Source organism: Martes martes, assembly GCF_963455335.1.
Source record: "Martes martes genome assembly, chromosome: 5".
In the NCBI taxonomy this organism is placed as follows: Eukaryota; Metazoa; Chordata; class Mammalia; order Carnivora; family Mustelidae; genus Martes; species Martes martes.
Window position 1 is genome coordinate 83,333,872 of NC_137892.1, and position 14,361 is coordinate 83,348,232.

The 14,361-nt window shown below is 36.3% G+C and overlaps 1 protein-coding gene across 3 annotated transcripts in view; it reads right to left on the bottom strand.

Annotated features, from left to right (window-relative positions):
- The window catches only part of TCERG1 (transcription elongation regulator 1), a 63,879-nt gene that overhangs the window by 14,481 nt on the left and 35,037 nt on the right, over nucleotides 1–14,361 (bottom strand). For all 3 annotated transcript variants that reach the window (XR_013966812.1, XM_080803402.1, XM_080803401.1), the window contains 3 exons: nucleotides 13,775–13,910; nucleotides 12,867–12,956; nucleotides 3,824–3,942 (listed from right to left, as the gene is read on the bottom strand). Coding sequence is in view for 2 of the 3 variants with exons in the window: in XM_080803402.1 (XP_080659528.1) it covers nucleotides 3,824–3,942; nucleotides 12,867–12,956; nucleotides 13,775–13,910 (345 nt within the window). In the remaining variant the exon portion in view is untranslated. The remainder of the gene's footprint in view (nucleotides 1–3,823; nucleotides 3,943–12,866; nucleotides 12,957–13,774; nucleotides 13,911–14,361) is intronic.

A 14,361-nucleotide genomic window follows, 5' to 3' on the forward strand; every position in this document is an offset into this window, starting at 1 on the left:
ATCAGAGTCTGAGTGCTAAAATGGCAGAGGAAAAAGCTAGAGAAAGAGAGGACCCCATAAGTATACCAAAAAGCAATTCCCCACAAGTGTATAGCCAACACTGGACTGCAACAGTAGGGAAAGACCGCGCCCGCCCCCAACAAAGCGCTACATGGTTAAGAGCAAAAAATACCTTAAAACTGATAGCAGAAAAAAGAACAGCATTAAGACAATAAAGTCCACAAAAGATGCACAAGGGAGACAAAGCTGGACTGCTGAAAAATACCCTCCACTTTCTGAGATCCACTCTAAGAAAGCCTTAAATCAAAACTAAATCAACATATCAGAGCCTGTAATATAGTGAACTGCCTGTGAAAACAAAAACCCAGAATTTCCAACATTAAATCAGAAAACACTAAACATACAAATGCATAATCCATACCAAAAAAATTTTTAATAAACAGAAATTAAACCCAAAATGCCCAGATATTGTTCTATGCAGAGACAAATCCTTTAAAATTATTATAATATACCGAAAGGATTAAAGAAAATTAGGTTCAAGGAACTAAAAACAAGGCCTTAATGAATGAACAAAAAAGGGAGTTTCAGCAAAGATACAGAAAATAGAAAAAAAGAACCTAAAGCTAACTGAAAAGAAAAATTCAATGGATGGGCTTATTAACAAAAGATGAGACAAAGAATAAAGATCCAGTGACTCCAAGTTAGATCACTAACAGTTACCTGCTCAAAAGAGAACATAGAAAAAAAATTTAGGGGGAGGAGAATAGTCTCAGGGACATGTGAGATAATACCAAACACTTTAAAATAGGTGTAATTAGAATTCCAAAAGAGAAAAGAATGAATCAGAGCAGAAAAAATGCTGATCAAAAACTTTCCAGATTTAACGAAAACATCAATGTACAGAGATACAAAAAGAACACAGAGCTGGCAAGCAGGCTATTTATAAAAAGATGAGGCCTATGAGGGCTAATGAGGCTCAGCACAGGAAAAAAAAAAAAAATCCTCATGTTTGGATATACCTCAATATTTGAAGCTTTCACCTTACATAATAATTTGCTCTTATAATAAATAATCCTACATTTAGCATGTTTTTAAGAGAGGGAAAAATCTTACTTTCTCCTTTTAAGAACTATCTATTTCAACTCACATATAAAACACATCTTCTCAGGTGTTAAAGGTTCTACTACAACTTTCATTAATAATGAAAAAACTGGTTAACTTCAGAATTTACAATTTAAAACATCAAGTGAAAACTAGGAGTACCACTCACAGCTAACATTTGCTATTTTTACTTTACGCTTTGGCAACCAAACCTAGATTCTAAAAATCTTTTACATTCAACTATCGTTACTCAGAATACCTAATTTCATTAATATAACATTTTCAACCACAGGATCTATTGCCAACCTGGTCTGAGTAATGGACATGTAACTTCAATAAAATTTTAAAGTAAAAATTACATGTCCCAGGGGCGCCTGGGTGGCTCAGTGGGTTGGGGCCTCTGCCTTCGGCTCGGGTCGTGGTCCCAGGGTCCTGGGATCGGGCCCCGCGTCGGGCTCCCTGCTCGGTGGGGGGCCTGCTTCCCTTCCTCTCTCTCTGCCTGCCTCTCTGCCTATTTGTGGTCTCTGTCTGTCAAATAAATGGATAAAAATTAAAAAAAAAAAAAAAAAATTACATGTCCCAGAAAAGGGATCACATGTAGTCCACCAAATGTTTTCTTTTCATGATTAATTAAGCACCTTGCATTATAATTTTAAGAAAGAAGAGCAGTTACTACTATGATTAAAGAATAAACTTTTTTTTAATGTAAAAATCAACTTATGAAAGTGAGAATTACTCTACAGGTATTTCTTTTACTTCTAATAAAGTAGGGAAAATAATAATTATTTTTCACCAGAAAAGACCAAGATGAAGTTTTAACAGTAGATTCAGATAGATTTTTATATGACTCATCTCGTAACTCCCAAAAGCACTGCTTGGTAACAGACATGTTGCCCTTTTTTCTCAGGGAGAGTTGAGGGTGGATAATACTAGTAAGAGACCAGTAAGAGTAGAGTAACCAGGAGTTGACCCTAGGAGGAATTCCTTAAGATTTCCACCAAAATAGAAAAAACACTGGGAATGGGCACTAAGGTAATTCTCCCCAGTCATTCTGTCATTCTTTCCCTCAGAATAAACTCCAGGGCTTTTTATCTACAAACTCTACTACATCTTTTTTCATTACAAAGTGAACTTAAGTTAATGGACACTATCTTCTCCATTTTAAGTTTTTCCTCTTCATTTTCTGCCACTCCCTAAAATTGGTCCTTACCTCTATGCTAGTGTTGAATGTATTAATATAACAATACAGCACAATGTCCCCAGTGACAATACTTCTAGTTATGTGCCTCATGGCTTTATTTTTTTGAAGTAACCTGCAAAGTACAGATCACTCTAACAATTCTATCAGCCCCAAAAGAACACCAACAGGATTTTGACTTTGTCAAATCCACAAAATGGAAATCTCTTCAGAGTCTCAGTTATTGCCATATTCATAATGGTTTTAATAGATTCACTTTGCTGAATCACTTGAAAACAAGCTGCAGACATGCAGACATCATGAGACTTCATCTATAAATATTTCGGCACATATCTCCTTCAGAGTAAACCCTTTTCCCTCCACAACCATGATATCCCCCCAAAACTGTAAATTCTCTAATACGTAATAACAAACCATGTTCAAATTTCCTCAACAGCCTCCCAAAATGTCTTTTATAACCCAGTCGCCAAGTACCTGACCCAAGAACTCACCCTTCTGATTAACCAAACAGAAAGGCCCAAGACCCCTTGGAGAGTCTGAAACTCAATTATCCCCTAACAAATATTACATTCTTCATAGCCACAAATACTCTGTTAGCTTTACTGTCTGAAATGCTATTAATGCCACAAGTTTCTCTTCATGCTTCAAATACAAAATCGTAATACCAAATACACTTTCTCAAACAAAATCACTCTTATCTCCAATGACAAAAGTAACTGTTTAAACAAGATGAATTTTTATAAAAACTACCATTTAACCTAGACGCTCCATGATTCTATCCCATAGTTTTGGAAATTCTCCATGATATGAGGTGCTCACAGCAGCATAATAACACCACTGCTATAAATAAGTAAGAAATAATTCTCTCTTGCCTAGACTATTCTGTGTTAACACCAGAATCTAATTGAAATCCCAAATTCACTTGGGCAAGTTACCTAATTTACTCTGTCTTACTTTCCTTCTCTGCAAAATAGGTATGAGATGAGTACATTAATCATGCATGTAAGTGTGTACATGTATCTTTAACTGCACATAAAATATCCACGAGATGATGCCATTATTGTTGTGACACTAGTCACATAAGTTTAAAATATCTCATCTTCTTCAGCCTATTATGCATACTCAATACCCATTAACAATCAATTGAAAATGTCAGAAAAAACATAATCTAGACAGACAGGTCCTTCACCACTTCAATCAAAATAATGTTCCTGCACTGCAAGCTATTATGTATACACAACTTCAAGATGGAGACAGATTTTTTTTTTTTAATCATTTACCAGTTTCTAGAGAAGGAAATTTATTCCCCCAGGGAAGCTTTTAAAACAAGGCACCCTTCCTGAAATCCAATGCCTCTCAAGGGCACAAGAGATTCCTCTAAAGGAAATATATTAAGAATGAAGACCAGAAATGTGGCCACCACTAACCCAACAATCCAATTATCCAAAAGATACATATTCTCTTAGCTGGTCTTAGGAGAAAGCACATAACTATTTTGAAATGTTACAGTAATGAACCATATACCTTGGATTAAATTTTGCTTCTTCCATCATTTTTTTGAAATCTTCCTTGGCTTGCATTATTTTGTTTTTCTTTTCCCTGCGTTCTTCTTCTGCCCTCGTCTTTACATACTGATCAAATACCTATCACAAAAATAAACCAATTTGACAAGTTAGTCTTTCATATAAATAATTTAATTACCAAACTACGGAATCTATAAGAAAATACTAAGTCAATATCTTTGTCCAAAATGTAATAGAAAAATAAACTACAGGTATCTCAGTTATATGCAAATTATCCACAGCAAGTCTCAGAAGCCATCTATTTCGATTTCCAGAGCAAAGTTAAAAGCCCCTATAACTTTCATTTTCCCTGATTACAAATTAAATACATGTTCACTAAAAAAATTTCAGGCAATATAAAATGTATAAAAGAAATTACAGTCCTTCCAAAACTCTCTAGGAAAAATCATCAAGCTTTTGGAACAGAGAACTTAAATTTATTTCTGTGGTTCTCTTTAAGGCATAACTATTTTCAATAAAATGTAATACTTTACATCTATCCTAGAATATTTTCCCACTTAATAATGTACAGACAAGATAATAGTCTGAACATGCACACCCATTTCTTGTTTTCTTCAAGTGCCAATAAAATGCCAATAAAGGTTTGTTGTTGTTCTTTCTGTTTTTAAATCACAAACCAACAAGAACAGGCCAAAGGGAAAAAGAGAAAAAGCAACTCTCAATGGTGAAAAGTGGGTAAGTACTAAAGGACTTGGCAGGCATGATAAAGTAGACCCTAACTCAGCAGTCAAGGAAACAAAGAAACCAATTCTTTTTTTCTTATTAGAGAATACTCAAACAGCTCTACCAGTGACAGCACCAGATATCCAAAGAAGTGAGGGTGGAGTATAGCTACAATAAGGCTGTTTAAGAATAAGTCCATCAGTAGATCCCCCTTGCCAACTTCACACACTGCAGGGGACTGCCACTCCTGAACCTCAGTTAAAGGCAAGTGATTAAGTCTCCAGAATAAGGGATGGCAATTCACAATCTGCTGGCCAAATCTGGCCTGCTGCCTATTTTTGCACAGCCCAAAAAAGTTTTAACATTTTTAAATAGTTAGGAAAAAACATACTAGAAAATTTCATGACATTTCATGACACAGGACAATCAAATGAAATCCAAATTTTAGGGCCCATAACTAAAGCTTTATCTGAAGAGTTATATTCACTCGTTTACATCTATCTATGGGTCCTCCTCCACTAGAGCTGCAGATTATACTATAGTTACAGAGACCAGATGGTCCCGAAAGCTGTAATATTTATTATCCAACCCTTTATGTTAAAATTTTGCTGATTCTTGCCTCTAAAAGGAAAGCAGGATCTCTGCCTGGGTTGGGAAGAAAGGGAGGGAAACACAACATGAATTAGAAATGAGGCATACCAGTCAGAGAAAACAGCGAATTAACCAGTTACATACCAAACAGTAAGACACAATTATCCCAGGACAAAAGCAGAAAGGACTGTGTCCTCTCATCAGGACACTAAAGGACCATATCAAGAATCTGAACAGCCTAAAAATTACCTCCACCAGGAGAACCTCAACAAACCCGCTTTAATCACCCTACAGCAGGGTTTTTCAACCTCCGCACTTATGGCACTTGGGCCAGATGTTTACAGCATCCATGGCCCCCAGATACCAGTAGCACCCCCTCAGTTGTGACAACCAAATATGTCTCCTGGGGCAAAAGTGCCCCTGATTGAGAAGCAAGGCTTTACAGTAAAGGCAAGTCGTGGGAGCCCACTTAGATGCTCAGAATGCCTAGAGAGCATTTTAGTCCTTCATTCCTAATCATGAGAAGTCAGCGTCTCTTTAAAGACATCTAAAGAAACTCTCCAGCATGAAAAATAGAAACCAAAATAGAAAAGAGAAACTATGAAGGATTAGGAAAACTTAAAAGAAAAAAAAGCTTCGACAATGTCATAAAATTAAGATACTACAACCATAAAACAAGAAAAAGAAAAAAGAAATCCTAGAAATTAAAGGATGACAGAAGAAATGAAAAAATTAAAAGATTAGACTACAAAGACAAGAAAGTCACCCAAAATGTTTTTTTTTTAAAAAGGCAGAAATAGAAAAGAGAAAAGAAACTTTAAGGACAAGCCCACAAGGGCAAATTCTCTGTCCTCTAAAGAAAAAATAAACAGGTGGAAACAAATCAAAAAAGCAATACAAGAAAATCTCCCAGAACTGAAAGATACAAGTTCACATACTAGAAGGGTCACCAAGGACCCAGCACAATGGGCCCTTCCCACCAAGGCACATAATCACCAGGAGATTTCAGAACTCTGTACACTAAGACAAAGATTCTACAAGCCTACGAAGGAAAAATAAACACGTCCATAAAGAAAGGAACAAGTAAATATGGCTTCAAAAACAACATGAAAACGATAAAAAGAGCAATGTCTTCAAAATCCTGAAAAAGATTTCCAATTTCAAGTATATTAACCAGTCAAACAATTCCAAATTAAGGATATACAGCAAAGGTGTTTTCAAATATTCCAGGCTTCAGAAATTTATTTCCGATGCATATTCTCCCCAAGAAGCTATTACAGGGATGAAATGTGTCAAAAGGGAGTAAACCAAGACAGAAAGAAAAGACTTATATGGAGCAAACAGGTGGAACCCCCCTTCATAAACTCCCCCAACCACCAAAAAGAAAAATGAGGTAAATCCCAGGATGGTCATCCTTAAAAAGTGACAGCAATACATCAGGTATAGAGGGCAACCAGTCCAGAATGAATCAAGTCAGAAGGCTCCGGAAGCAATGTCTTCAGAAAGATAAAACTGGGGCAGCAGTCTACTATTTTTCGTAGTGTATCTTATAGAACTATTTCAACTCTTTAAATGTGTGCATGCACATCTTCAGAAAAAGTCAAACAAAAAAATTTTCTTTAAAATACTTCTTTCCAGGGGCGCCTGGGTGGCTCAGTGGGTTAAAGCCTCTGCCTTCGGCTAAGGTCATGATCCCAGGGTCCTGGGAGCCTGCTTCCCTCCCTCTCTCTCTCTCTCTCTGCCTACCTCTCTGCCTACTTGTGATCTCTGTCTGTCAAATAAATAAATAAATAATCTTTAAAAAAAAAAAAAAAAAAAACTTCTTTCCAGGTCAGGCCATATATATCTACTAATCTTTAATAGCTGTACAGAAATACCTACAATTATCTCACCAGTCTCTTGCTACGCATGTAGGTCATTTTCAGTACCCTCTAAATATAGCACTGCAATAAATCCTGAAAGCATTTGCATGGTGACAGAAATGGGAAAGAGGGCTCTTTTCAACCCCTTTCTCCTTCCTTGGTACATACTTTCTCTCTCTCTTTCTCTCTCTCTTTTTAAAAAATTTACCCATTTCAGAGAGAGTGCACCAAGCAGGGAGAGGGGGGAGGGGAAGTGGACTTCTCACTGAGACAATGAGGGGAGGGCCCCAGTCAAGCAAGCCACCCAGGTACCCCCTTGGTATATACTTTCTTATTTGTAAAAGTGGTAAATCCGAAATAAAACCCAAGTGAATTTATGTTAACTTTCTTTTCAGAAGCTCAAGAAGACTTCACATCCCCTCCTCTGGGATATCCCACACCAAAGTCAGGAATCACGAGCTGAGATTAAGTTCTCAAAGAAAATTAGGAGTTCTGTTATGCTTCCAAGTGTCTCCTAATTATTTGTGTCATGCCTCAATACCCTTGAGCTTTATGTTCCTATTTTAAGTGCTTAGTTTCCTACAACATCAACTTGTGAACAAAATGTTGTAATTAACACCATGAAAGTTAGTAAGTTTTTAAAAACAACTCCTAGTTGAATTTTATAGGCATAATCAAAACCATCCAAATTAAAGGGCTATACTGTCTAAGCCAAAGCAGCTTCTTGGTGGTGGTTATAGTCCATTTCTTTGCATTTTTTACACCACTTTATTGAAGTATGATAGACATTCAAAAAACTATACACATTTAATGTATACAACTTGATAAGTTTGGAGATAAATATACATCTAGGAAACCACCACAGTCTATGCCAAAAACATATCCATCACCTGCAAAACATTCCTCCAGCCCTTTTAATTTATTCTTATTTTGAATGTGGTATTAAGAAACTTAACATAAGATTTATCTCATGTTAGCAAAATCTTAAGCATCCAATACCATACTACCAGCTACAAGCACTATACTACACAAACCTCTAGGATTTAGCTGTCTTGCATAACTGTTTATGCACACTCTGTGAAACAGGATTTTTAGACTTTTCCGTATGTATATTTTTCTTCAAATATAAATTTGTGAAAAGTATGAGTGAGATACTGTGTTGTAAGAAAATCTCTCTCTATATATATCTGATAAAGAATGAAATATTGCCATTTGTAACAACACAGATGGAGTAGAGTATTATGCTAAGCAAAATAAGGCAGTTAAGAGAAAGACAAATACCGTATGATTTTACTCATAGGAGGAATTTAAGAAACAAAACAAATGAGCCAAGGGAAGAAAGAGTGAGAGACAAACCAAGAAACAGACTCTTAACTACAGAGAACAAGTGGACTACCCAAAGGGGAGGGGGCAGGTGAAATGGGTGATAGGATTAAGGAAGGCACTTGTCGGAATAAGCACCAGATACTGTAAGGAAGTGCTGAATCACTAGATTGTGTACCAGAAACTAACATTACACCGTATGCTAACTAACTGGAATTTAAATAAAAATGAAAAAAAAATATGTATTTGGTCTTCACCCTGGCTCTTGGCCCGAGTTCCTAAAACCCTTATAATTTCCTAAATGATAAGAGCGACAGAGACACCCTACTGTTGTACCTGGCTCTTGCCTTGTAGCTTTGATATAGATAAAGGTGAAAATAACAATTTTGTTATTCGTAACAAGGCCCTTTCACCTATACCTAAACTAGCATGAGTGAAGTGATTTCTGGAAAGCTTCCAGATAAACCACAGGATGGCAGAGAATCACTAGTGGAACCAACTATGTCATTAGAGCTTTGGAACTTACAAGGGCTGCGATTGAGTCTAATCACCAGTGATCAATGACTTAGTCAATCATGCCTATGTCATGCTGCCTCCATAAAAATCGTAACCAAAGGGATTCAGAGAGCTATTGGCTTGGTGAACACTTCCATGTCCCAGGAGAATGGCACACTCCCAACTCTGTAGAGAGAAGCTCCAGAACCTAGGACCCTTCCAGATCTCACCCTACCTACATCATCTGCTGTTCAACTGTATCCTTTATCGTATCCTTTATCATATCCTTTCTTATAAACCACTAAACATAAGTGTTTTCCAGAGTACTATGAGCCACTATAGCAAATTATTAAACCTGAGGAGGGTACTGTGGGAATCCCTGATTTGTAGCCAAACTCAACAAAAGGGTGCAGAACGTGGAACCTACTACTGGTGACTGGCATTTGAGGAGAGGGCAGGTCTTGCAGGACTGAGCCCTTAATTTGTGGCATCGGATCTTGACTCCATGCAGACAATGTCAGAATTCAATTTAATGGTAGGTCAGCCAGCTACTGTCAGAGAACTGACCGATGTGGAAAAATACCCACCCATTTTTGATGTCTAAGTAATCAATCTGTAGAGGAATAGTTTTTCCTTTTCAAAAGATCTCCATTATTTGATTCTCACTTCAATTTAATTCAATTTGTAATTTGATGCTGACTCAGTAAACAGTGGCCAAGACGGCCAGTTGACAGTCAGTAACTATCCTGGTAATAATGCCTTACCATATTATAACATTATCAATCTTAAAAAGCTCTCAATACCACATACTACATTAAAATATTTATTTTTGAAATAAGGTATTAGACGATTTTAAAGTGTTACCATAACTAGTCTCTACATTAGAGCCTAAAATCCTGCCTGGACATGGTCTGATTCTTTTGAAAAATGTTACTCACTTTAAAACATATCAAAACAAAAAACAAATATAACAAAAATATCTGACTCTTTAAGTAATCTTTTATAAAAAAAAAAGATTATATAAGGAAAATCTCAAGTTAAAATTTATGGTCACTATTGTATAAAATACTTATAATGAGGTAAGATATACATAAAACCACAGATAACTAGAAAAGGACAGAAGTGAAAGAGATGTACTTTTGGATTATGAGACGATCGATGAAATTCTTAGTTTTTAAAAAATAAAAACACAGGGGCGCCTGGGTGGCTCAGTGGGTTAAAGCCTCTGCCTTCGGCTCAGGTCATGACCTCAGGGTCCTGGATCAAGCCCCTCATCGGGTTCTCTGCTTGGCAGGGAGCCTGCTCCCTCCTCTCTCTCTGCCTGCCTCTCTGCCTACTTGTGATCTTTGTCAAATAAATAAATAAAATCTTAAAAAAAAAAAAAACACAAATTTCAGAAATGAAGTTACAAAGTGCACATATGTAACTAGCACTTAATTGATTTTTCCTAGATTTTATACTCTTATGCAAAAAATAAAACTAAGTACTGAAAAAGTACATGGATTAATGCCAAATGTCAGCTTACCCTTTCATTTCTTACACTCCAGTTGTTAAGAATTCTACTCAAATTAAGTATAGTTTTTATTTAAATAAAATAATGCTTGACATTTTTTTGTCAAAAAAAAAAAGTTTTCCTTTTTTTTTTTCAAAGATTTTATTTATTTATTTGACACAGAGAGAGAGATCACAAGTAGGCAGAGAGGCAGACAGAGAGAGGTGGGGGAAGCAGGCTCCCTGCTGAGCAGAGAGCCCAATGTGGGGCTTGATCCCAGGACCCTGAGATCATGACCTGAGCCGAAGGCAGAGGCTTAACCCTCTGAGCCACCCAGGCACCCCAGTTTTCCTCTTTTTAACTACTCTTACTCTTTACTCTTAACAGGAGGTATCACCTTACAAAGTGCCTCCTAAATTGGGACAGAATTTTAGCTCTCAATATATACTTGTAATTTAACTCAGTAAGAAACTGTAATACTCAAAATGAAGAGAAAGTCAAAAAAATTTTTAAGTAAACCTCCAGAGATATGCAGGTTAAGCACCGTTCCAGGCATTACACATATAGCAATGAACAAAACAAAGTTCTAGCACTCCGAATTTATATTCTACAGTAGGAGACAGAATATAAGCTAATTTTAGATAATCAGAGCTAGGAGCGCTATAAAGGAAAGAAGGCAAAGAGATACACTGATCCAAAGGCACTTGCACAAGCACCTGAATAAAATGATAGAGCATATACAGATATCTGGGGGGAAAAACATTACAGGCAGAGAAAAGAGCAAGTACCAGAATCTGCCTAACTTGTTCAAGGAGTATCAAAGGAAGTGTGGCCAGAATGAATGGATCTAAGAAAAGAGCGTCAAGAGGTATGTAGTTAAAGAATGAAATCTTTTAAGCCGTGATAAAAGAATTTCAATTTTATCCTAAATGAAATGGGAAGCACTGGAAATTTTTTAAGCAAAGGAATAGTAACGATGCCTTAATCTGTCAGTTAAACTTTATAATTAGTGTGGCTGCTGGGTGGAAAAAGAACCTGACTACAGAAAAAGAATGGAAGGAAGCAAAGAGATCAGTCAGAGGCTACACAGATGCTGAGAAATGGTCACAGTGCCTTGAAATACAGTGGCAGTGGGGGAAATGGTGAATAAGAAGTTGTATTTACAAGCTTTTAGAGGTAGATTTTACTGACAGACTTGAAATGTGCAAGGGGGAGAAGTAAAGAATCAAGGCTGATTTGTACTTTTTGATAGGGCCATCAACCCACGTGAGAATGAGACCATCACACAGTTTAAAACAAACAATAACAAAAAACCCTACTATCCTTGAAATGCAGATACAAATATATCTGAAAGTCATGCTTTTCTATTACACATACTAAAATACATGTCTGGCACACTGTAAATGTCCTCTCTTCATAAGTTTGTGATGAGACCTACATGCATAATGGCACAAATAGTGTAGAGAATTATTCCAACTACTAAATTGTCAGTATAAAGGACAGACTACCAAATGAAATCCTGTAGCTCAACAGCCCTATAGCAAGTGGTTCAACATACTCACCATTCTAAAGAGATCAGTGTCAGGGTGGTCCAGGTAATTCAGAAACTATTTAAGTTGCAAGTGTGCAATGCTTTAGAGGAAGAAGCAATCATTGTGAGATATGTATCACTGAGTCATCATGGGAATCAACGGAAACCCAATAAACAGGCAACTCTAATCCATGTTAACTCTAGTTCAGCAGAGACTCTCAAGTGTCCATCAATTCTTTTAGTGTATAACAAAAAGACATTTAACAGATGCCACTTAAATGTAGGATGTGCAAATGAAACGTAAACATGTCTTTTGAATGTTGTCTATCTACAATACACACACACACATTCACACATATATACTGGCACTAACAGGAAAGTTATAACACCAGTACACAATCCTGGTCCCATCTGTTGGGAACGATTGTAGGTGTTTCTTTTTCCTTTCAATTCTTTGGTACTTTTCTTTTCTACTCTAAATCTACATCAATTGCCCAGGAAAAAGTAAATTAATGAGTGCAATGAAACGCATTTTGAAAATTTTAGATATAACCTCAGTGTATATGAGGCATAAAGAGAAAATGCGCATGAAGGAACAGCGACGTCCACAATAAAGGCAAAACTAACCAAGTCTATTTCCGAGGCAGAAATGTCCATACAGATGATAACCGTGTTCTAAGATTTAAGACTAAGTTTTTAAAGCACTCTGGGGGTGCCTGGGTGGCTCAGTGGGTTAAAGCCTCTGCCTTCGGCTCAGGTCATGATCCCAGGGTCCTGGGATCGAGCCCCACATCGGGCTCTCTGCTCAGCAGGGAGCCTGCTTCCTCCTCTCTCTCTCTCCCTGCCTCTCTGCCTACTTGTGATCTCTGTCTGTCAAATAAATAAAATCTTAAAAAAAAAAAAAAAGCACTTTGTTACGGGGGAAAAAAGGATGGTATTTTATTCCTTACATTTTAAAATAATGCTAATTATTTTAAAATAATGCTAAGGGATATACACTTCTTAAATAATGTTATTTTCCTTTTACCTGTTTTCTCTCTTTAGGATTGAGAAGTAAGTACCGAGGATCAAAAACTATCTTGTGCAACTCCTTCTCCCATGTTGAAAAAGCAGACACCTTTAAAATAAAAATGTATTGCCTCATAATTAAGTTGGCTCTAAAAACATAAAGGTCATATAATTTTCCTTGAAATCTACAGGACATCTGCTTAAAAAGGAGACATAATAAAAACCATACTGAAGTTTCCATCACTAATAAATGACAAGCAGTGGGAGGCTACTAGCAACAGCAAATTTCCACACTAATTGGCTCTGAACATTTCTATACTATACAGAAGTAACACACACTTAATTAGTCATTAAAATAACCACTACTGTGTGACATTTTAAAAATCAGTACATCAGAAAAAGCCTTGAAGATTTGCATTTTGATTTCCTATGCTTGCTCCAATCTTGTGAACAATGTTGTGATTTTAAATTAAACAATTATACTTATTCAAATGAATATGTGAATATAACCAAAAGGCTGAAACCCCCTCTCAATTAACTTTATTAATAGTATCATAAAGTAGAAGTTCTCCTTTAACCAAAACCATTCTGGAAGTATTAAAGAATCATATATACCTTACCTATCCCACGTAGTCCGCCATTCTGTAATGTTAATACTCCGTTAATACTCACATTACTCACCAAAATGTAATGACCCAATAAATGTTAAATGTTATTTGTATTTAAAAGGACAATAAAATGGCATTTAGTTAAACATGATAGGATGAGCCAAGAAAAAGGCTGTTTGAGAGAGTACAGTCATTTGACAGGCTTCCCTTATCCCCCCCCCACAACATGAGCACTAACCTTAGATTTGACCTTTTAGCAAGACATATTTATATTACTTATACAAAACAGAAATATCTCCCCCAAAGATTGTTTTCTGACCCCTCTCTCTAGCAGCATGTCCTTGAACTGCTTCATTCGGGCCTCCAGAGGGACAATGGCCCTTTCTCGGGCAGCTTTAATTTCAGCTTCCATCGCAGCTTCTTTCTCTGAATCAATGTCTTTATTATCGTCTCTCCTATAAAAAATAAAATATAAGGCATCAACTGACAAAATATTAATAAGGAATCTTACTAAAATCTTTACAACAATGGAATATTCAAGACTCACTACTGAGCAGCATATTTTTGGCAAAAAAATTATACTGAGGGTTTCAAATGAACTCTAAGGGATAAGCAACTTTCATTGTAATGATAATAATAAAGTTATAATGAGCTTCTAATGATGTTACAATGGCTATATTGTTGTGCTGTCTCTCTCCGATACACAGAATGAACTACCTTACTTTCAAAAACAAAAACAAAAAACTAACACTGCAGTAAAATTCTATGTGGTTAGAAACAAACAGCACAAAATATAATTTTTAGTTCTTGAAATGATACAGGAAAAATAATATTTTCCAAAATGTTTTATATTATAGATGCGTAAAATATTTCTTAGTCTAATAAAAATCAGTATAAGTCTTAGTA